The 22040-nt window shown below is 38.6% G+C and overlaps 1 protein-coding gene across 2 annotated transcripts in view; it reads right to left on the reverse strand.

The window, feature by feature from the left end:
- Positions 1-2028: 2028 nt before the first annotated feature.
- The window catches only part of LOC126199325 (glutathione S-transferase D7-like), a 110347-nt gene continuing 90335 nt past the window's right edge, over positions 2029-22040 (reverse strand). For both annotated transcript variants that reach the window (XM_049936166.1, XM_049936167.1), the window contains exons 5-6: positions 6985-7152; positions 2029-2277 (exon numbers count right to left, since the gene is read on the reverse strand). In XM_049936166.1, coding sequence (XP_049792123.1) covers positions 2119-2277; positions 6985-7152 — 327 coding nt within the window. In that variant the 3' untranslated portion in view covers positions 2029-2118. The remainder of the gene's footprint in view (positions 2278-6984; positions 7153-22040) is intronic.

The following is a 22040-nucleotide window of genomic DNA, read 5'->3' on the forward strand; positions in this document are numbered from 1 at the left end:
CTAAATGCATAAGGCGCTTTCCTAAATTTTTGGAGTCACTCAATTGATTATTGGTGGTAATGTAACACTCTTCAATTTCATTGAAAATTATTCTATATATGTCGTAAATATGTCTACAAGAAAGACTGTGTTAACCACTCAGAAAACAACAATGAAACTGTCTATCACTTTTAATGATAAAATTCCGAATGACACACTTGCATATATTGTAATGTATGGTAAAAAGAATTTGACATTTGATGCACAGTGCAGAATTTTAACTGAGGATTTGTAATAGCATTTTGAATTTTTAAAATCAGTTGAAAAATAAACAAAAAACAATCTATTAAACTGCTTCTCGATGCCCACAAGCGAGAGTTGTTGCTTAACTCCACTCTGTATGAAGCCTCAAGGCTGACTGAATGCTCGAGCTGGGAGCATCGAGTTTCATCTAAGTTTGAAGGTCGCACTCCTTGCTATCAAACCGCACCTTCCTGCAGAACGTGCCTGTTATCTCTCTCTCCATCTTATTCATGTGTATTTTGTGTACTGGACAACAGAAGCCTCTGATGTAAGTTCTATTTATATTAATACAGGAACATACTTCATTTCAAATGTAAATTATTCTTTTTTAATACTAATTTCAGTATTGTCACTGGCTTTTACATGTTGTTTGCAATTCGTCTCTTCCAAAAAAGAGATAATCTGAAAGAAAATAATTTATGTTTCATCCAAAATAAACAGATGAAAATGAGGAAATTAGAATCAACTTTGTCTCTTGAAAACTGACCATATATACAAACTGTTGATCTTTACTCTCTGAAACTCTGCATGAGTAAGTTGACTGAAGGCTGTGGCCATAGATGTGATGAAGTCTTAAATAAGCCAAATGTGGAAAGGGCTAGCCATTTGACAAAGCGTTTTCTTTCCTTGCCTGTGTACTTAATAACGACATGAAAAATACTGATGATCTTGCTGTTTGGTCACCTGCCCCAAATCAACCAACCAACCATCCAACGACCAAAAAAATGAAGAGGTTCAGTTAATTCTGAACTTAGTCTTTGTGATGCGTTGTGTAGACAGGGTCAGAGGCCTGAAACTCGGAAACGACCGGAAGGTGTTCGACAGGAAATGTTTTGCACATTTTAATTTGACTGTGTTAAGTGTAACAAGAAAAAAATGCTGTATAAAAGTTTTGAGTGAGTGTGTAAATATTAAACTGGATTCTTCAAATGCTTGTTCATGGAAAAGACTCCTAGTGCGATCAACCTGCCCATATACTACTACTATGAGTGTTGTACAATGCCTTTTGGACTGAATATTGCACCTGCCACTCTCCAGTGGTTATTTAATGGAGTTCTCCAGAGTCTAAAACCCAAAAAGTACATAGTCTGTTTCCAAGATGGTGTTTTCTAAAGACTGGATTAAGGATGCAGAATGACTAGAAAAGCGTTTGACAGGTTAAAAGCTGCATGCCTCACACTTAGCACCAACAGGTGTCATTTTGCTCACACACAGTTGAATTGCATGGAGCATATTATCTGCCAGAAGAGATTGAGGACCAATCACCATCGCACTTCTGCTGTACATGACTTTGCAGCTCCACAGACAGTTAAACAATTGCACTCATTAATTGGGTTGGTTAATTATTACCAAAAATTTGTGCAGGGGTTTGTGGGTAGTGAAAAACCACTGACTGCATAATTAAAGAAAGGTGTAACTTAGAGAAATTATTCAGCAACTGAGAAGGAATTACTATCAGAAAATACCTCATTAAATGAGCTTATACATCCTATGATTACTACTAACAATAATAAATTTAGCATTATCAGTTTCATGTGTCATCTCAGCCTTGCTTTATTTTTGTATAGTATGGTTAGAGTGATAAATCTACTTTTTATTCGTCATACATAGATTTTAGTGTCACAGAGTTTCATTAAAATATGTTGATGCTAATCATTTAGGTCCCAGTGATCTGTTTTCTTTTAATAAGCATGAGAAGATGAAACAATGAAAACAAAACGTGGAAGCAAGAAAATATACACTAGAAAAAGCAGTAAGCAATTTATAATCAAAGAAATACACCAGTTATACAGTTAAGTAACTGATTTTCAAATTCTGATATTTGAAGCCTCATGGTTATGGGGCATATATGTTATGAGTCACTTTGCTTTTAATGGCTTCAGCGATTTCCTTCAATCCTTCCTTATTCTCCTCTTCAAAGTGGGGTATGTTACTGTTACATCGTTGCAACCACTCCTTTATCTTTGGGTATGCATCAAGTACTACTCCCATTGCCTGCAAAACAGAAAGTAGCTATGTCACTATGCCTTAACAACCAACATATTGTTATAATATTTGTAAAATTGAAACAAAAATGTTACAGTGGTTTTTTGTTGCAGAAAATCTTTACAATACATTTCCAAGCTGTTGCAATGGTTTATTAATTCCGATGCACTGACTAATAATTCATTTAGAGAAGAAACTAAAATTTCATTTTCTTCTCAACTGAATTAGATTTACTAAATGAAATCAATGGAGATGAAATCAGTGAATTGTGAGTACATGAGACAATAGCAGTGAAATAGAATCAGAAATCTTTCAGTAATTAAAAGTAAATTGCTTTCCTTTTTTCAAATTTTGCTTTATGTTACACTGAGGTTGCTGAAAGTCATTTCTTAAATAACCAAGTTTCATTTACAGCCAGTCATTTGTTTAACTAGCAACTTAATTTAAATTTAATTTCGAAATTTTGTATTTCAGATTTTTTTGTCGTGAACTGTAGTGTTGTGGAAAATCATGAATACCTATGGCTGCCACGTGAGTGATTATTTGCTTAATTTTGTTTGCCACTACCTTTCCTAGGATTTTGGATAGTCATTGCCCTAGTGGGCTGGCGATCATTTCATTATCCTTTCTTCTGCTAATCAGAATTTTTTATATTAAATATTATGTTGTACCCATTTTTCCCCTCTGTGTGGTTGGTGAGCAATTGCAAAATTATCAGTAGTTAAATTAGGTTTAGAATACATTCTTCCTTCAATAGGATCTGTTGTACGCCTTCCTCCTACTAATCGGCGTTACTTTCCTTCGGTAACGATAGCCTCACTCATTGTGAAATGTCATTAGGTATATGCGATCAGGGTCATTTATATTGCAATCCGAGAAGCCGATTAGGAAGGGGGAGGTTACAGACGCAGTGTTCTCAGCAGCAACTGGGGCAATTTTCATTAAGTGAACAAACAATTACAGAATCAACACATCCTCTGAAAAAGGAGAAACTAACACTGAACTTTATTTATTGGTTGTAGCCCTTTCTGTGGAACTGCAGCAGTGTTCTGTAACATTGTGCTCAAAATCTTTCACAGCAATATTGATTGTGAATTACGTAATGTGACTGACTTTCAGAGCCAGACGGGGTGGCCGAGCGGTTCTAGGCGCTACAGTCTGGAACCGCGCGACCGCTTCGGTCGCAGGTTCTAATCCTGCCTCGGGCATGGATGTGTGTGATGTCCTTAGGTTGGTTAGGTTTAAGTAGTTCTAAGTTCTACAGGGACTGATGACCTCAGCAGTTAAGTCCCATAGTGCTCAGAGCCATTTGAACCATTTTTTTGGCTTTCAGATTCACTTCACTCCACTCGATTTCGTGTCGCTAATTGAAAGTGTACAAGGGTGTGCTGAAAAGCAATGCCTCCTTATTTCTTATTCGTCTCTCAATTCGGTTGAGATATTACGTATCATGCTTGGTCAAGTTTACCGCTTCGCTGCCTCAAATTGCAACTTTCTGCCGCAAGGGGGATACGAACTGTAGCATGTAACATGGCGGTGCGTGACGAACAATGACGGTGTGTAAGAAACAGCGTGCTGTAACCTAGTTGCTATCCGCAGAAAACGGGTCTCTGACTGAGAAGGATGGAATCAGTGTAAGGCGGTGATTGTATCGACATTAGTGATGTGTGAAGTTCGGTTCTTACATGCTTGTAATGAAGGAATCGGTGGAGCTAACCGCAATGTCTGTGACAGAGCTCGGAGTAATAATAGACGACCGCGTACGGCAGTTAGCGAGGCTCTTCGGAATCAGGTTGATGAACTAATCAGAGAAAATCATGGAATAACAGAGTTCTCAGGGAAGTGTGGCATATCACGAGACCATGTACAGAACTGCGGTACACAAAACATGCACGCATGGATATCCGGACATTGTATTGTTTTCCTTAACAACATAGGCACTGCAATATCGTATTTATCCGCCGATTCCAGGCAGCGACTCTGAATTAAAACGTCCTACCCTGTACGGGAGTTACATAACGAGTGTAGGAGTGCAGGTGATGTTGCAGGAACGACGATATATGGCACTTTTGAGTCGGGCCGTGAGTCGTGTGTGGATAGCCAAAGCGTAAAGCGGGAAATGCGGGTCCGAAACCCGGCAGGGCACAAATTTTCGTTGTTGTCATTCCCTTATATAGCAGATGGTTCTTCGTATTTGCAACTGCAAATACATTTCATGAATCTCTTTTGAATTTTTAGCGTGAGGCTGATGGGTTCTCTGACAAGAATGTGACAGATGATGAAAGCTGCATTCACCATTTTGACCCCGCAAACAAGAGAGCTCCTCCATAAAGGATCACCGACGCACATGAAATGTTTTCGCCTCCAGGATGACTATGTTGAGAAATAAATACGTAGACATGAAGAACGAGGATATAGAACGGCAATAAAGTTTGTTTTATTTAAAAAGCATTCAGAGATTTCACATAAAAAATTCAGAAGCATTACTGTTTAACACGACCTCGTAGTAATTGGGGAGTTGCACAGAAACAAGTTACTGCTGAAGCTAACAATAGCGATAAATTTAGTGTCCACGAATTCTAGAGTCACATACGAGGTGTATGAGAAAAATTATTAGACTGATCTCTTTTCTACCAAAGTTTTTATTTTTTCAAACAACAATGTTGTTCTCTCAAAGAAGCTCAGTTCGGCAGCTATACGCCGGTGGAGTCGTCTTTCCCCGTCTTGGTAGCAGCACTGAAAGGCTTCAGCTGGTAGAGCCTTTGACATGCAGGTCATAGTCTTTTGAATGTTCTCCAGAGTCCCACAATGATATCCTTTTACGACTTTTTCAATTTCTGGAAAAGAAGAACGTCACAATGACTCAGATCACGTGAATAGGGGGGCAGTGGTACAACAGCAGTGTCTTTTGACGCCAAAAATTCCTTGATGGAAGGACCCTGTGACAATGGGCGTTCTCATGATACAGCACCCACTTGCCTGCAATGTACTCATTTCATCCTTTTCTTGAGCCTATGAAGGACAGTTTTGTAAAACATTTGGTTGACAGGTTGTCCTGGAGGAACGAATTATGTATGCACGATACCCCTACAGTCAAAACAGCAAATGAACATTTGCTTTCATCTTTGATTTGCTCATTCGAGCTAATCCTCAATTCACCACTTTGTCTCAGGATCGTATTCAAAAATCCAGGTTTCATCACTTTTGATCACACGACTGAAGCATTCATGGCCATTGGTACTCCTCTCAAGAAGATCAACGTACACATTTCTTCAACTGTCCATCTGCTCAGTGAGGTTTTACTGCAGCTTTTTGGCATAAACCTTTCGTATGTGCGAAACTTCCATCAAAATTTGATGTACGGCGAAAGTGTTTAACTGGTCACCCATCATCCTTTTTCTTAAACGTCGGTCTGATCTCACAAGAGCTCGCATACATTCGACGTTTTCGTCGCTTTTTGAAGTTGAAGGTCTCCCTGAGAGAGGTTCATCTTCATCGTGTTCTCGGCCTTCCAAATTGATTTCAAACGTCGCACTCGCGGATTCCCCAAGTTTAACACAAAACTTGATAGCATAACGTTGCTCTAAATTCCGCAGTCCCTTTTTCGTAACACGCAACAAAAACACAGCTTCCCTGATGGCGCTCTCAAAAATCACGTGATGGCTATACAGAGCTGAAACTCGGACTGAACATTTAGAAGGGATGAACACACAGATGTAAGCAAGTAGATCAACACAGCGTTGCCAGATCGCTCGCAGTGGTTCTGAATCTCATTACTTCTCTCACACACCTCTTATTTTGTATCATTATACGATGGTTGCCCTGAAAGTAAGGCATTGCATTTTTTTTTCTGAGCTGAAAACAATGCTACGAATGCGAAACATCACGTAGGTATCATTTGAAGTCTCCTGAGTGAGCGCGCCAAGTTTCCGTCACTTCCGACAGATAGCGTAGCTGCAGGACAGTTTCAAAATGGTGTCTGTAGGTGATGTACGTTACAAGCAATCTCTCACTGCAGAGAAAGAAACTGTGGGGAATATTCACAAACGCTGGTGCAAAGTCTATGGAGCGTCTGCTGTTGACAGAAGTACAGTTAGTCGCTGGTCACGGCGGGTGAGATCATCAGAAGGCGGTTCGGCGGACCTCCACGGTTTGCAGCAGTCGGGGAGACCATCCGGGGCTCTCGCACCTGATATGTTGCAGCGAGATGATATTGTCATTCGCCATTAAGGGACGCCATTCCTTGAAGACATCTTGAGGACGATGAGGAGGTGATTCACTCAGTGAAGCACTGGCTCCGCCACTAGGACAAGGGTTGGCACCGTCAGGGCATACACGCCGTTGTTTCGCGCTGGAGGAAGGCCATAGAACGGGATGAAGATTACGTGGAAAAATAGTGTGTGTAGACAAAGCATAATTTTTTCGTGTGTATAATTCCCATTATGTTCAATAAAGATTGTTGAAGGAAGAACATGCGGTGCATTACTTTCTGGGCGACCCTCGTACTTGCAAAAGAAATAAATGCAAGCTCACTGATAATGCTACTACAGTGGTGAAACATATTTGGGTTCCAACAAACAAAATTGTGTTCTTTCAAAAGAACGGTCCCTCCAAATCATTAGTTATCTTTCTCCGCTAATGTGTCGACTTTCCAGGCGCACCGCCATGGTTTTATCACCACAGATCAACGCCCGTAGGAAACCAGAATCAGCTCACCTGCAGAGTGGCCGTAGTCACAGCGCAGGCGATGTCGGCCACCGTGACGTGGTCTCCAGCCACCCATCCAGTGGGCTCCAGGTACTTCTCCAGGATACCCAGTGCCTCGTATATTGCAGCTTTCTTGTCCGGTTCCACGTCAGTTTTTCCCAGGAACATCAAAGGGGCCTGCAAAACACGACATGATGACATTTGAGGAAATCTTATTAACTGCAAGATGCGTTAAGAAATACAGAATACTGCGTTTGGCAAAACGGGGGAACAGTTAGTAATTTCTTTGCCGTAACATCAAAAATCTACCGACAGGTTATTATGAATCCATTTCTGACAACTGAACTGCTGACTTGATAACTATGATGTCTGGTGATACGTTTGCACTGTAAATCATTTTGAAATAACGTGTCTTAAAAACTTCGAGCATCAAACGACTAGTTATGTCATTCCACTTGAAGTTTTCTTATTTATATAACAGCTATATGTGTAAACTGAAACTGAGTGCTCGAATGCTACGTTGTTTACAGCGTAACACTGTGCTTTTGCGTCATCGTGCAATTTCTCTAATTGCGTGTGTAACTTTTCTGTGTACGTCTATTATGACGAAGGTTCCCAACAATATATTTAAACCGGTTCATTTCGTATTGTATCAGTTTCTTCTTCTCCTGTTTTCGCAGTTCTTGCGTTGTAGTACAACGCACTCCTGTTCCCAAAAGTTACAGTATCAAACATTTCCTCCAAAATTCTGGAGAAATTTTTGTCATCAGTGGATCTTTTTAGTTAAAAAGAACTTCTGTGTTGACTTTTATGGGTACATTAGTTTACATCTTGCGTAAACTTAGTTCCTTAAGAAAATAATTATTTTAAATAGTTTTTATCTCATCTAGCCTCCAGGTGAGATTGTGTATTTTAATGCGTGTTCCTGTTTTGCCGCATGTCGTAGTGGTATTATTTTGTAAATTTCTGCAAATGTTTTATTAGTCTGCATGAATCGATAAATGCTAATATGAATGTTTTGTATGAAAATTTTGTACCTGTATGCTACCATGTCCAGAGTTAACCGCACAAGTCATTCGAAAGAGTTTTCAGCGAAATAGTTGAAAGACTTTTTTATCGTGTCTGGCTCTCTCGGAAGTGTGGAATCTTTTTTTAGAGAAAATTTAAATACACACATCAAAAAAAGCTTTGTGCCACCCCAGTTCCCAGAACTCCTGAAGATAGACGTTAACTGTGGATATTGTTTCACAGACGCATTCCCTTTGACTGTTCAGAGATGTCACTAAGCCCGCCCGAAGGTGTGAACAACCATGCATAAGCAGCGCCTATTAGACGGAGTGGGTCCGACAGCCGATCAGTTCCTGTCATTCCACCAGGAAGGAGGTACACGGCTCGTGTTGTCTGTAGTTCAAAAATGCTTAGATGACCAATACCGTGGTTCGGTCGCGTCCACATTGTTACATTGTGCCACGAAGGGCTCTCAACAAGGGATGTGTCCAAGCGTCTCGGAGTGAAATGAAACGCGTACGTTTCATGGGCAGCGATGGCGAGCCACAGAATCTCTGACCAGAGAGCATGTAGTTAGTGCAGTTGCGCTCGACTCGCAGTAGCGAACAGGTCTGTCGGTAGTGGTAGCCCAGTGCAGTTGCGAGCTGGTGGTTGCGAGTAGCGCGTCGGAGATGACGCAGTCGCGGTCAAGATGCGAGAGAGTTTAGTTGTGTGTGAGGAGTCGACGGGCGTCGACATCGCACTCTGGTCATGATTCAGGACGAGGTATATTTTTATTAAATAACGTATTCAAGCAGCATTGCGCTCATCAGATAAACTAATGTATATTTATTGTAATTAACTTTCAAGAATCGCCCCAATAATAATTTTGATTTCAAAGCAATTTTAAAAAAAAAATCATTTGATTCCCTTGCATTTCCTTAAAGAAAATTTTCAGTTAAATTAAAAAAAAATTATTATTGCGATGCATTTCCTCCAAGCTGTGGCGCAGAATAAGAGCAGATACAGTTTTACTAAGGTAAGAAATCAGTTTAATTAATGAACAGGGCCTAAAGATCGACATTTCGGTCTATTTGTGTTTTCATTGTCACTGAGATTTTATTATCATTGAAATGACTTTCATTTTTTGTGCGCAAGTTACATTTGGGTCAGATTGCTAGTTCAGATTTATTGCCACTTCTATTAATATGTTTCTGGGGAGCTTACACTTAGCTCTAGGTCCATTTACATTTGAAAACCATCTTATAAAATATTGCGGGGAGGTTACACTTGGCGACCCTGCCAGGATCGTATTTCGTTGAGAATCTTCTGAAACGTAGCCAGATATCTGCTCTTATTTGCTTAAATATAATTAGAACTTGGCGCAACGCTTTTACTAATTTTGTGACCTTCTTTCCTCAGATCATCGGCAATTCGTTGCTCTGTTGTATTTGTGTGTTGCTTTTGCATTGTGCTTATTTCTTTAGTGAATAATTGTGACTATTGTAAAAATGCCGCGAAAGACTGTGAATAGTGTATCGCGAGGTATTTTGAACGAAATAACCGACTTAAACAACTTTACCGATAGTACTTGTGACACGCAGTATAATGATGACAATCCTGCGTTCACTGACAATCAGTGCGTTCCGACCATTAATAATGATGTAGACCTTAATGATGAACGAACGAACTCGGTTATGTCCTCTGTTGATTTGACGACAATTGATGACGCGGGGCGCACTATTGTAATGAGCGCTGCCCAGCACAATACACCCGGTTTGGAAAGTTCAAGTAACGTACAGACAAATTTGTCTAATGAAAATGAACAGGATACACAAAGTACGACGGATTTATTTAATTCCGAAATAGTGTCTGACAGTGTACATCCGACTGACAAACCTTTTTGTAAATCTCAGAATAACCAAATGGTTACTGAAAGCGAGACAATTCCAGATTCACCATTAAACAGCACAGAGAATAGAAATGCTAATTTTGTGTCGGATCCAATTAGGGCATTATTGCTACAAATTCTTGAATCTAACAAACAACAGAGTGAAGATTTCAAACAACAACTTAGTGAACAGGCCAGACAACAGAATGAAAAATTAGACAATCTTAATGAAAAACAAGACAAACAGAGTAAAAAATTATATAATAATAATGAAGATCTCAAACAACTTAGTGAGCAGAACAAACAGTTAAATGAGAAATTAGACAACAATTCCAGGCAGCTTAGTGAACAAATTAGAGCCGTTGCTGCGCAGTGCCATGACACTAAGGAACAGTTACGCGAGGAAATTGAAGCTTGTTCAAGAAAAAGTAGCGAAGAAATTAGGTCTGTTGCTCAAGAATTAAGGGAAATGCAAACAGCCACAACAGAAACACTTAGAGCGGAAATCAGTACAGTCGCTAAACAATGCTCTGAAAAAGCTACACAATTACGCGACGAGTTTAAAGCGATGACAGCAGAACTTTCGCGCACAATGGATGAAAAGATTGATGCGAAATTCGACCAACAGAACACACAGATTAACGAACGTCTTAGTTTTCACATACAAAACAGTGATACGCGTTTCCGCAAATTTATTGAGGATCAAAATAAAGTCAAACGTCAAGTCATGGAAACAATCACTGCACAGAGACAAGAAGACAAACGTAAGTTGTTTGCGAAAGCAAAAACATACGTGGACAACAATATTGCTACAGTATCGGACAAAATTAATACCATTGAACAATTGAACACCGAATTACGTGATGAGATTTCTGACCTTAAATCGAAAACAGACACATACACAACCGATTTTCAAACAGTGACCGACAGACTCGAACAATTAGAACTAACACAGGATTCCGATGTAATTCAAGCTGACGTTAAAAAACTGAACGAAACTACACGTAAATTGCAAAAACAGATTAATGCTACTGACACTAAAACTGATGATCAGGTAAAAATACTGACTGAAAAATGTGATGAACTGGCCAGTCGTATTGACGTCATCGAAAGTACTAATGACAATAAATCAGACGATACTTCACCGGTTTCATTTAAGCAAACACCTGAATTTCAAAATTTACAGCAGACAATTAATGAGATTGATTCATCTAATAACACGTTGCGTAGAAAATTGTCAAGTTTACAGCAAGAAGTAAAAGAGATAAAAAATATTTCAGTTAATAACACATTACAGCAGACGCCACTTTTCCAACATTTGCCAGACTCACGCAGCGCATATAATTTGGGTAATCTACAGAGAGTACGGGACTTAGATTCCGAACAACCACAGTTCAACAGATTTTCTTGCAATCCTGATCCTGTTCCATCACACAGACGATAATTTTGATTACAAACATTTTCTGTCAGAAAGAAAGTTTAAAGTGTTTAAAAACGACAGAACACAGATTCACCCACTGGATTGGATACAACAATTTAGCTTTGCTTTTCCACCGGCTTGGCCCGTAACACACAAACTTGAATTTATTTGCAGTTTTTTGGAAGGCGAACCGGCAACTCGTATGAGGCCGATAGCGAGACAATGTTATTCAGTAGAAGAGTTTCAGAATGCGTTTCTGTCAGCGTACTGGTCGAAGACGACACAGCGCGGAATTAAAGATCAATTAATTAGTTTGCCAAATTATGAGAATTCAAATTTTCCGACTGTAACGCAGTTTTTTGAGCACATGGTCCAACAAAACCAGTACCTAAGTGAACCGTACAGTGAATCTGCACTTATTCAATTATGTATCTCTAAGTTACCACGATCATTAAGAGTGTCACTTTTAACCGGTCAGCAAAAAGAAAATATTTCAGCATTCAGAGATCTGTTACAGCTCTTGGAAGTACAACAATCTGATTATTCCTTTGTAAACAAAAACTTTTCGTATAATAACCAAGGTCAACAAACTTACAGTAATTATGATCAGGGACGTAATTTCAATAGGCAAAGTAACAGACGCTTTAGGAACGACAACTACCAGAACTTAAATCACAGACAAAATTTTGACTATCAATATCGTCAAAATTTTCAGCAACAGGAACCACCTTTTAGTAACAATAGACGTTTTCCACCGCAACAGCATGAAAGTCATCCGGTTAGCATACCTAACCAACAATGTAATGCACAAGGTCAACCAGACTTTAATGTTTCGCCGCGTGCACGCATAGTCCCAGATCCAACAAACAGTAACGCACGGCAGCAAAGGAACAACTACGTACAGAAAACACAGTATTTCAATTCCTATCGCAATGCACCGTATAGGAATGACTATAACGACAGACGTAAAAATAATGAGGACAATTTTCAGCGTACATCTAACAACAGTCGGTCATACCAACAGCAGAATTATCCACAAGAACCTATTCTCATGAATGAACCCGACAGTAGGTATCATCCAGAGCGTAATACGTCTGGAAGAAGTAATAGAACGGTCCAAATAGTAGAAATGCCACAACATCCTCCTGATAATAATAACACGTCAGATAGAATCTGACTAGATACTGTACAGGTCGCATCTTCCAATAATACAAGCACTAGTTTTGACACTCAAAATGTTATTCACGAAAATGTTATTACTTCCGACGACATCCGAGACACACTCTTGCAGGAAAGACCAGTTATTCAGAAAACTATTTCACATCCTGTCATCGAAATTAAAATTGGTTCATCGAAATTTTCAGCAGTAATTGATTCCGGATCACCTATGTCAGTAATAAATGAAGAAACTTTTAACGAGTGTAACAAAGAGAATACCTATCCCACATTACCATTAGGCAAAACGAAAGTGAAAGGAGCAGTATCAAGTAAAGGAGTAGACGTTAAATTACAGACTCATTTATCATTTTGTATTGCAGGTCATACTTTTCACTCAAATTTTTGGATTGTTCCTTTATTGACAACAGACGTAATTTTAGGTACTAATTTTCTCGTACAACACGACGCAGTGGTTGATTTTCAAAATTCTTATTTAATGTTGAAGGACGAAAATGTACAATTGGCTTTAGAATTTCAGCATTCCTTATCTGCAGAAGAACAAACAATTAATCGCACAGAGGTCATTTCCGCAACACGTAACATAGACTGTAATTCCGCATTGTTCACGGATACGTACGTACATAACTATAATACTCCTGACGAAGCTGACTACGACGTAATGCAGATGATTTCCGATAAAGTTAAACAAAGCAGTGCAAATACAGATGACGAACGAACGCAATTGCACAAAATTCTTTTACAGCAAGCTCCAGTTTTTGACAACATTCCTGGTACTATGTCCGGCTTTATGTATGAATTTCAAGTCAAACAGCACGACACATTTAAATCTAAGCATTATCCTATTCCGTATATTCATAGAGAACAAGTTAAAAAAGAGTTGCAGGATATGCTTGACCAAGGTATTATTGAACCGGCAGTTAGTCCGTACATAAACCCGCTACATATTGTTAAGAAAAAAGATGGCTCACTTCGCCTTGTACTTGATTCACGCCACATTAATGGCATTATTATTAATGAAACAGATCGACCACAGACTTTAGAGGAATTTTGGCAAATTCAACTTCATCCGAATTGCAGAAAGTACACAGCTTTTCTCTGTTTTGGTGACTGTTATCAATTTTGTAAATTACCGTTCGGCTTAACTATTTCCTCTGCAGCTTTTATTCACGGTTTGAACACAATACTTCCGACAGAACTTAAAGACAGAATTACGACGTACGTAGATGACATTCTTATTGCAGAAGCTAACTGGTCTGAACACAATATGATTCCTGAACGACTGTTGCAAACTTTTCGTGCACAAGGACTTACAGTTAATCTCAGTAAATCGCATTTTGGTAAAACTTCTATAAAATTTCTTGGACACGTAATTTCAGCAGAAGGCATTGCGCCTGATCCAGAAAAACTTCAAGCTCTACGTGACATTACTGTTCCTACTACAAAGAAACAATTACGCAGTTTTTTGGGCTTAATTAACTTTTTTCGCAAATTTATTCATCACTCTGCTTTAGACACACCTAGATTATGCCAATTAACAGGTAAAAATACTATTTGGTCATGGGATAAGCAAGCACATTCTGAATTTATGAACCTGAAACATGCTTTGTTGAATGCTCCACTTTTATCGCACCCAGATCTTACTCGAAATTTCTCCCTTGCCACCGACAGTTCTAACACCGCTTTAGGCGTACACATTTTTCAGGAAATTGAAGAAGATGGCTCTACAGTAATCAAAAACATCGCATTTGCAAGTCGCATTTTGTCACCTGTTGAACGAAATTATTCCGTCACAGAATTGGAAACGTTATGTGTTGTATGGGCTTTTACGAGATTTCGACACTTTCTTTATGGCAGACACACGACCGTTTACACGGATCATAGAGCTATACAATTTTTACTTTCGGCTAAATTTACACACGACAGGTTAAGTAGATTGAAACTTTATTTACAGGAATTTAATTTTACGATTGTTCACATTCCCGGCACACAAAATGTTATAGCAGACGCACTATCTCGTTCTCTCAGCAACAATCAGCAAGACGTCGCAACCAACTTCTGCAAAGCAAATTTCAGCGTAATGTACATCCAACAAGTTGCATTTGAAAATTTTATTTCATCGTCATTACAGGACATAGCACAAGAGCAAAGTAAAGACAATGTGTGGAAAGAAATTAAACACCTTTGGCAAGATAAGAATAATGTTACGATTAGGAACCACTACTCTGTACGCAATGACATTCTATTTCGCCGCTCTCATCCAGACAGCAACAATTGGTTACTATGCATTCCTGACGAACTGGTTAATAAATTAATATGGTACAGTCATTTAAGTTACGCACATTACGGAGCCAGCAAATGTTTTCTTATACTGAGACAGAACTGTTATTTTGCCAACATGGAAAAACGTATACGACGAGTTTTAGCGTCATGTAAAATTTGCCAGAAAGCTAAGTCAGACGCAACTTCACATATTCCTCCATTATATCCCATTGTACCTGTTAAATTAAGACATATGGCCGCAGTAGACATTTTTGGTCCAATTCCGAGAACTAACAGAGGTTTTTGCTACATCTTTGTCGCTGTTGAACTCACTTCAAAATTTGTTACTTTCACTCCGTTACGCAAAGCTACTGCCAAAACTGTTTCGAAAGCATTTGTAAAACATTTTCTATTTCATGTAGGGCATGTGATGAGAGTAATTTCCGATAATGGATCACAATTTCGTTCTGCTATATGGACACGCATGTTACGGGCTAGAAACATTTCTCCGATCTATATATCCAAGTACCATGCTTCTTCGAACCCTTGTGAACGACTAATGAAAGAAATTGGTAAACTGTGTAAAATATACTGCCACAAAAGACACATTAATTGGGACACACACATATTCTCATTCCAAGAGGTAATTAATTCCATTCCAAATGAATCCACTATGCTATCTCCGTATGTTATACTGAAAAACGTTGAACCACCTAACAAAATCACAGAATTAGTAAACTTCCCGACATCTCGTCGACTAAGACACCACGAAATAATTGACATTGCGCTGAACAACATCAAACGTGCCGCAGAGCGCCGGAGAAGACAGCAAAAACAGGTTTGTAGACGCCGAGACTTTCACATTGGACAGAAGATATTAGTACGTACACACTATTTATCCAGCAAATTAAAAGGTAAGTGTAGTAAATTTGAACTTCTATACGCAGGTCCATATCGGATTCGCAGTATTCCTCACCCCAATGTTGTACACGTCGAAACTCTTAAGAACCAGAAAATCGAAAGGAAACCACCACTTATCCAACATAAAACCCTTTATTGAGTGAACATACTTTACGATTTATCACGCTGTAATGCTATTTGGTAATTTTTATGAACATTTCTGCAATTATATTCACATGACTAATTATTGATGATTATCATATTTTTTCTTAGCAAGTGCCCGCAAGGTAAGGTTAGCAGGTCGCTTTTCTTGTCGTTACACATCAGACCGTGCACATTTTTTCAGATGAACTTACACATTTTATGACCACTTATGCAATTATAATTATATGACTAATTACTGATGATGATTATCGTATTTTTTCTTGGCAAGTGCCCGGCAAGGTAAGATTAGCAGGTCGCTTTTCTTGTCGTTACATATCTGACTGTGCACATTTTTTTCAGAGACACTTACGTATTTTATGAATAATTATGCAATGTTATCTAATGACATGTTAATTTCGTTACATTTTTTCTCCATTAAAAGTCTTTAATTCTCGCCTCTATTAACTAAACTACATACAAGCTGAACACAACGAACGTCACATTTTGTCTTACTTATATATGTATGACTGTTTTTCTGTTCTGTTTGTATGCACTGTGAAACAGTTAAAGTATAACACACCAGCTGACTTTGACATTTTTTGCCCTATGATATCTCAAAATCGTGACTATTTTACATTTCTTTTTTTCTGCTGCATTGTGATATTCTCTGTACATTCTTGCCTTTGAACACTGTCTATGCTTTTGACATATTACGTTTTTCTGTCATATTATGCTGTATGCTTAATTGTGTCACCATTAACCAGTCATTATTTAATCGGTATATGATTTAAATGCAAGACATTAATCTTTGTTCATCAATTTCAGAAAGAAATGATGCGTAAAGCAAATAAATCAAACAGAAAAGAGAATTTCACCTACGGAATAAATGAAAGAAGATGCAATAACTTTATGAGGGAGAGTAAATGGATCAGGATTAACAAGCATTAACAAGAATATACTATACACATCGTAGAATAGCAGTCTTAATTAATTTTTTCTTTCAGAATACAAGGCGATTGATGCAAGCTGTCAGACAGAACTACACATCTTAGTTTTTAGTGATGAAATATGCTAGAGATAAGGAATAGTTGTGTAATGAATAATGAAGTGGTTTTTGCAGATAATAATGAATGCTGATGAATAATGATGAAGAATATGCTACTATGAATAATGAAGGTTTTTCTTTACAGGTGATGAAGATAATGGAATTATGATGATATGGCTAATGAAGTTTTTCTTTACAGATGAGGATAATGTTGAAGTTATGTATTTATGCTATGTAGTTATTTAAGTATTTGTTGCAGTTTGCTTTGACAGCAGGTGTTATATTGCATAGTAGGATGACTGAAGGTTTTGGAAAGGACAGCTATGGAACACATTTTTATACACATTTCACTACCTGTTAATTCGAAGTTCACTACTTTTCAGCATAGTCTGCGTTTCTTCTTTCAGCTCAATAATCCATTTTGTATTTTTTCCAGGAGAAGCCTTTCATGATACTTACTAAACTTGTTACTTATTAAGCCTATACTAGTACTTGCATTTTATTTTACCCATTTGTGTCTATCATTTACAAATATGATCACATATACTGCCTTGTGTCACAACCTTGCTACAGCTGACTCATGACGAATGATGTTACACATTTTTCATTTACAGGAACAACCTAGAAGCAATTTTTTCTTTTTTTCTTCTTGCTTTCCCTTATAATTACCCAAAGCAATGCATTGCTAGCACAAAAACAAAATGTATTACCAGTCCCAAATAATGATACCAGTTTCAGAAAATTCTGAATAATACTGATCAGCTCTGAATAGTATGTCACTTCGTTAATGACTTCTTAATGATACAAAAAAAATAATAATAATAATGCTTTGTAACCGGCTAATAACTGCCACTGTTTATTGTAATGAGACTACTTATAATGCCCATGATTATTAATGCTATGATTGTAATTAACTGATTTTTAATAATGACTTCTTAATGATCTGAATAATACTGAATGATGAACAATGTTTTATACTATTCGATACTTGCTGGCCACTGAGTGCCAATAATTAATGTAACTAACTAAATTAGCTCTTGTTTTCAATAATGACTTTTCATGTTTTAGTAACTGGCCACTGAGTGCCAATAATTAATGTAACTAAATGAATTAGCTCTTGTTTTCAATAATGACTTCATGTTTTAGTAACTGGCCACTGAGTGCCAATAATTAATATAACTAAATGATTTATGACCTTTCATGTTCTGTAAATGGCCAATGAGTGCCAATAATTAGTGTCACTAAACGAATTATGTTATTAATTATGACATTAATTAGCTCTTGTTTGCAATAATGATTTTTCATGTTTTAGTAACTGGCCACTGAGTGCCGATAAATAATGTAATTAAATGAATTATGAGTTTTCATATTTTGGTAACTGGCCAATGAGTGCCAATAATTTATATAATACAATGTATTATGTTAATGCTAGGCCAATAATTGACACTCCTTTTCAATGAAGACTTCTGATGAACATTATTCTGTCATACTAAATATGGTTTGTAACTGGCCAAGGACTGCCGCTGTTTATTGTAATACGACTACCCATGATGGCAATAATTTAATTTTATGAACATTACTCTGTAATACTAAATACATGGTACAGAAATGTTCAATAACTAGGCTATGAATGCCGCAAACTACTAATGTAACTACTAATCAAGACTTGTCTGTTACTTAATGTCCTTCACCTTCTGACCTAACTACCTGGAATTACTGTAATATCCATTTGTCTTGTCCATCCTCATGATCATGGAGCACTATATTTGGTTTTTGCACTAATTCTACGTTGGTGTTGCCTTGTAAGAGCGTGGTGTTGACACGACATGCTGTCCACCACCGTGAGCGATGGAGACGTTATTATGGTACCACTGTTTGGTGTACCTGATGTACTGCCTAAATGATAACATGGAAGATTACTACGACATTTCAGTGTCTTGGTTACGCTGATAAATACTTCTGGGAAAAGAACTTCAAATTGTGTCACTTGGTGTTGCACTTTGTGGAAAGATATGGACTTTCAGTGCAGCCACGTGCAATCTAAAGTGCTACAACCATGATGCAATCCTTCCCTTTCCTATCCTAATAGTGAAAATCATTTTTCAGCTAACATCATTTATGTTCACGGACTATACGTTTTTTTTTTCGATTTGTTGAACTCCAGTGCAAGTACACTTATGTCACTTGTCGACATGATTTTTTTGCCATTATGTTTATTTGTTGTGAAAATACTAAAGACATTTTTCGATTTGTTCTGAAGTGCAGTATATGTGCACTCTTGTCATCTATATTGTATATACTTTTTGTGATGTGATGATTTTTTTACCCTTGCGTTTATTTGTTATGAAAATGTTCAAAAGTTTTCAGTGCATGTGCACTTATGTGTTAATATGTTTTCTACTGAACTTCAGTGCCTGTGCACTTTTCTCATTTTTTCAATATGATTTGTGCTTATTCTGTATACCTTTTATGATTTCGTACTTCAGTGCGTATGCACTTATGTCATTTGTTACTCATTGTATATACATTTCGCCATATGCTGATATGTTCTGAACTGCAGTGCATGTGCACTCATGTCACTTGTCAACATGCTATTTTGCCATTCTATTTATTTGTTCTGAAAATGCTACAGAATCTTACAGTGCGTGTGCACTTTGTTATCTATCAAATAATTTGTATATACATTTTTCTGATTTACTAATATGTTTTGTACTTATATTTTGTCTTGTCTGAAATGTTTTGTACTCGGTGCATGTGCACCACATTTAACTCATATACTATATCTGAATATTCTGTAAATTGTAAAGTTGATTAATTAAAGGAAAAATTTTGCCGCGATTGGCAAGTCCAAATGACTCACCATCGCTGCCAAATTTTTGCCCCCCCAGTGGAGGGTTATGAAACGCGTACGTTTCATGGGCAGCGATGGCGAGCCACAGAATCTCTGACCAGAGAGCATGTAGTTAGTGCAGTTGCGCTCGACTCGCAGTAGCGAACAGCAGTCTGTCGTTAGTGGTAGCCCAGTGCAGTTGCGAGCTGGTGGTTGCAAGTAGCGCGTCGGAGATGACGCAGTCGCGGTCAAGATGCGAGAGAGTTTAGTTGTGTGTGAGGAGTCGACGGGCGTCGACATCGCACTCTGGTCATGATTCAGGACGAGGTATATTTTTATTAAATAACGTATTCAAGCAGCATTGCGCTCATCAGATAATCTAATGTATATTTATTGTAATTAACTTTCAAGAATCGCCCCAATAATAATTTTGATTTCAAAGCAATTTTTTACAAAAAAAAAATCATTTGATTCCCTTGCATTTCCTTAAAGAAAATTTTCAGTTAAATTAAAAAAAAAATTATTATTGCGATGCATTTCCTCCAAGCTGTGGCGCAGAATAAGAGCAGATAGTTTTACTAAGGTAAGGATTTCAGTTTAATTAATGAACAGGGCCTAAAGATCGACATTTCGGTCTATTTGTGTTTTCATTGTCACTGAGATTTTATTATCATTGAAATGACTTTCATTTTTTGTGCGCAAGTTACATTTGGGTCAGATTGCTAGTTAAGATTTATTGCCACTTCTATTAATATGTTTCTGGGGAGCTTACACTTAGCTCTAGGTCCATTTACATTTGAAAACCATCTTATAAAATATTGCGGGGAGGTTACAGAAACAAAGCGACTTTGTTCGGACGTGGAGGAGATACAGAGAGACAGGAACTGTGATGACATGCCTCGCTCAGGTCGCCCAAGGGCTACTACTGCAGTGGAGGACCGTTACCTACAGATTATGGCTCGGAGGAACCCTGACAGCAACGCCATCATGTTGAATAATGCCGTTCGTGCAGCCACAGGACGTCGTGTTACGACTAAAAATTCACTCCCTACGTCCAAGGCTGAGGTCCATCTTTGCAACCACGATACCATGTAGCGCCGTACAGTTGGACCCAACAACATGCCGAATGGGCCGCTCAGGATTGGCACCACGTTCTCTTCACCAATGAGTGTCGCATATGCCTTCAACCAGACAATCGTCGGATACGTGTTTGGAGGCAACCCGGTCAGGCTGAACGCCTTAGACATACCGTCCAGCGAGTGCAGCAAGGTGGAAATTTCCTGCTGTTTTGGGATGGCATTACGTGGGGCCGACGGACGCCGCTGTTGGTCATGGAAGGCGCCGTAACGGCTGTACGATACGTGAATGCCATCCTCCGACCGATAGTGCAACCATATCGGCAGCATATTGGCGAAGCATTCGTCTTCACGGCCGACAATTGGCGCCCCCATCGTGCATATTTTGTGAATAACTTCCTTCAGAATAACGACATCGCTCGAATAGAGTGGCCAACATGTTCTCCAGACATGAACACTTCGATCATGTCTGGGATAGATTGAAAAGGGCTGTTTATGGACGACGTGACCCACCAACCACTCTGAGGGATCTACGCCGAATCGCCGTTGAGGAGTGGGACAATCTGGATCAACAGTGCCTTGATGAACTTGTGGATAGTATGCCACGACGAATACAGGCATGCATCAATGCAAGAGGACGTGCTACTGGGTATTAGAGATACCGGTGTGTACAGAAATCTGGACCACCACCTCTGAAGTTCTCGCTGTATGATGGTACAACATTTAATGTGTGGTTTTCATGAGAAATAAAAATGGCAAAAAATGGTTCAAATGGCTCTGAGCACTATGCGACTTAACTTCTGAGGTCATCAGTCGCCTAGAACTTAGAACTAATTAACCTAACTAACCTAAGGACATCACACACATCCATGCCCGAGGCAGGATTCGAACCTGCGACCGTAACGGTCGCTCGGCTCCAGACTGTAGCGCCCAGAACCGCACGGCCACTCCGGCCGGCGTAAAAAGGGCAGAAATGATGTTTATGTTGAGCTCTATTTCAATTTTCTGTACAGGTTCCGGAACTCTCGGAACCGAGGTGATGCAAAAGGTTTTTTGATGGGTGTAGTTTACAATGCAAGAACACCTAAGGCGGTTAAATTGTCGTCAAGCTGTGGAGAAAGTATATCGATAAACATATAAAGTTTATGTTGAAAATAACACCAAGCTACACGAAAGTATATACACTGAAGAGCCAAAGAAACTGGTACACCTGCCTAATATCGAGTAGGGCCCCCACGAGCACGCAGAAGCGTGGACTCGACTAATGTTTGAAGTAGTATTTGAGGGAATTGACACCATGAATCCTGCAGGGCTCTCCATAAATCCGTAAGAGT

The sequence above is a fragment of the Schistocerca nitens genome, chromosome 8 (genome assembly GCF_023898315.1).
Source record: "Schistocerca nitens isolate TAMUIC-IGC-003100 chromosome 8, iqSchNite1.1, whole genome shotgun sequence".
NCBI classification, from domain to species: domain Eukaryota; kingdom Metazoa; phylum Arthropoda; class Insecta; order Orthoptera; family Acrididae; genus Schistocerca; species Schistocerca nitens.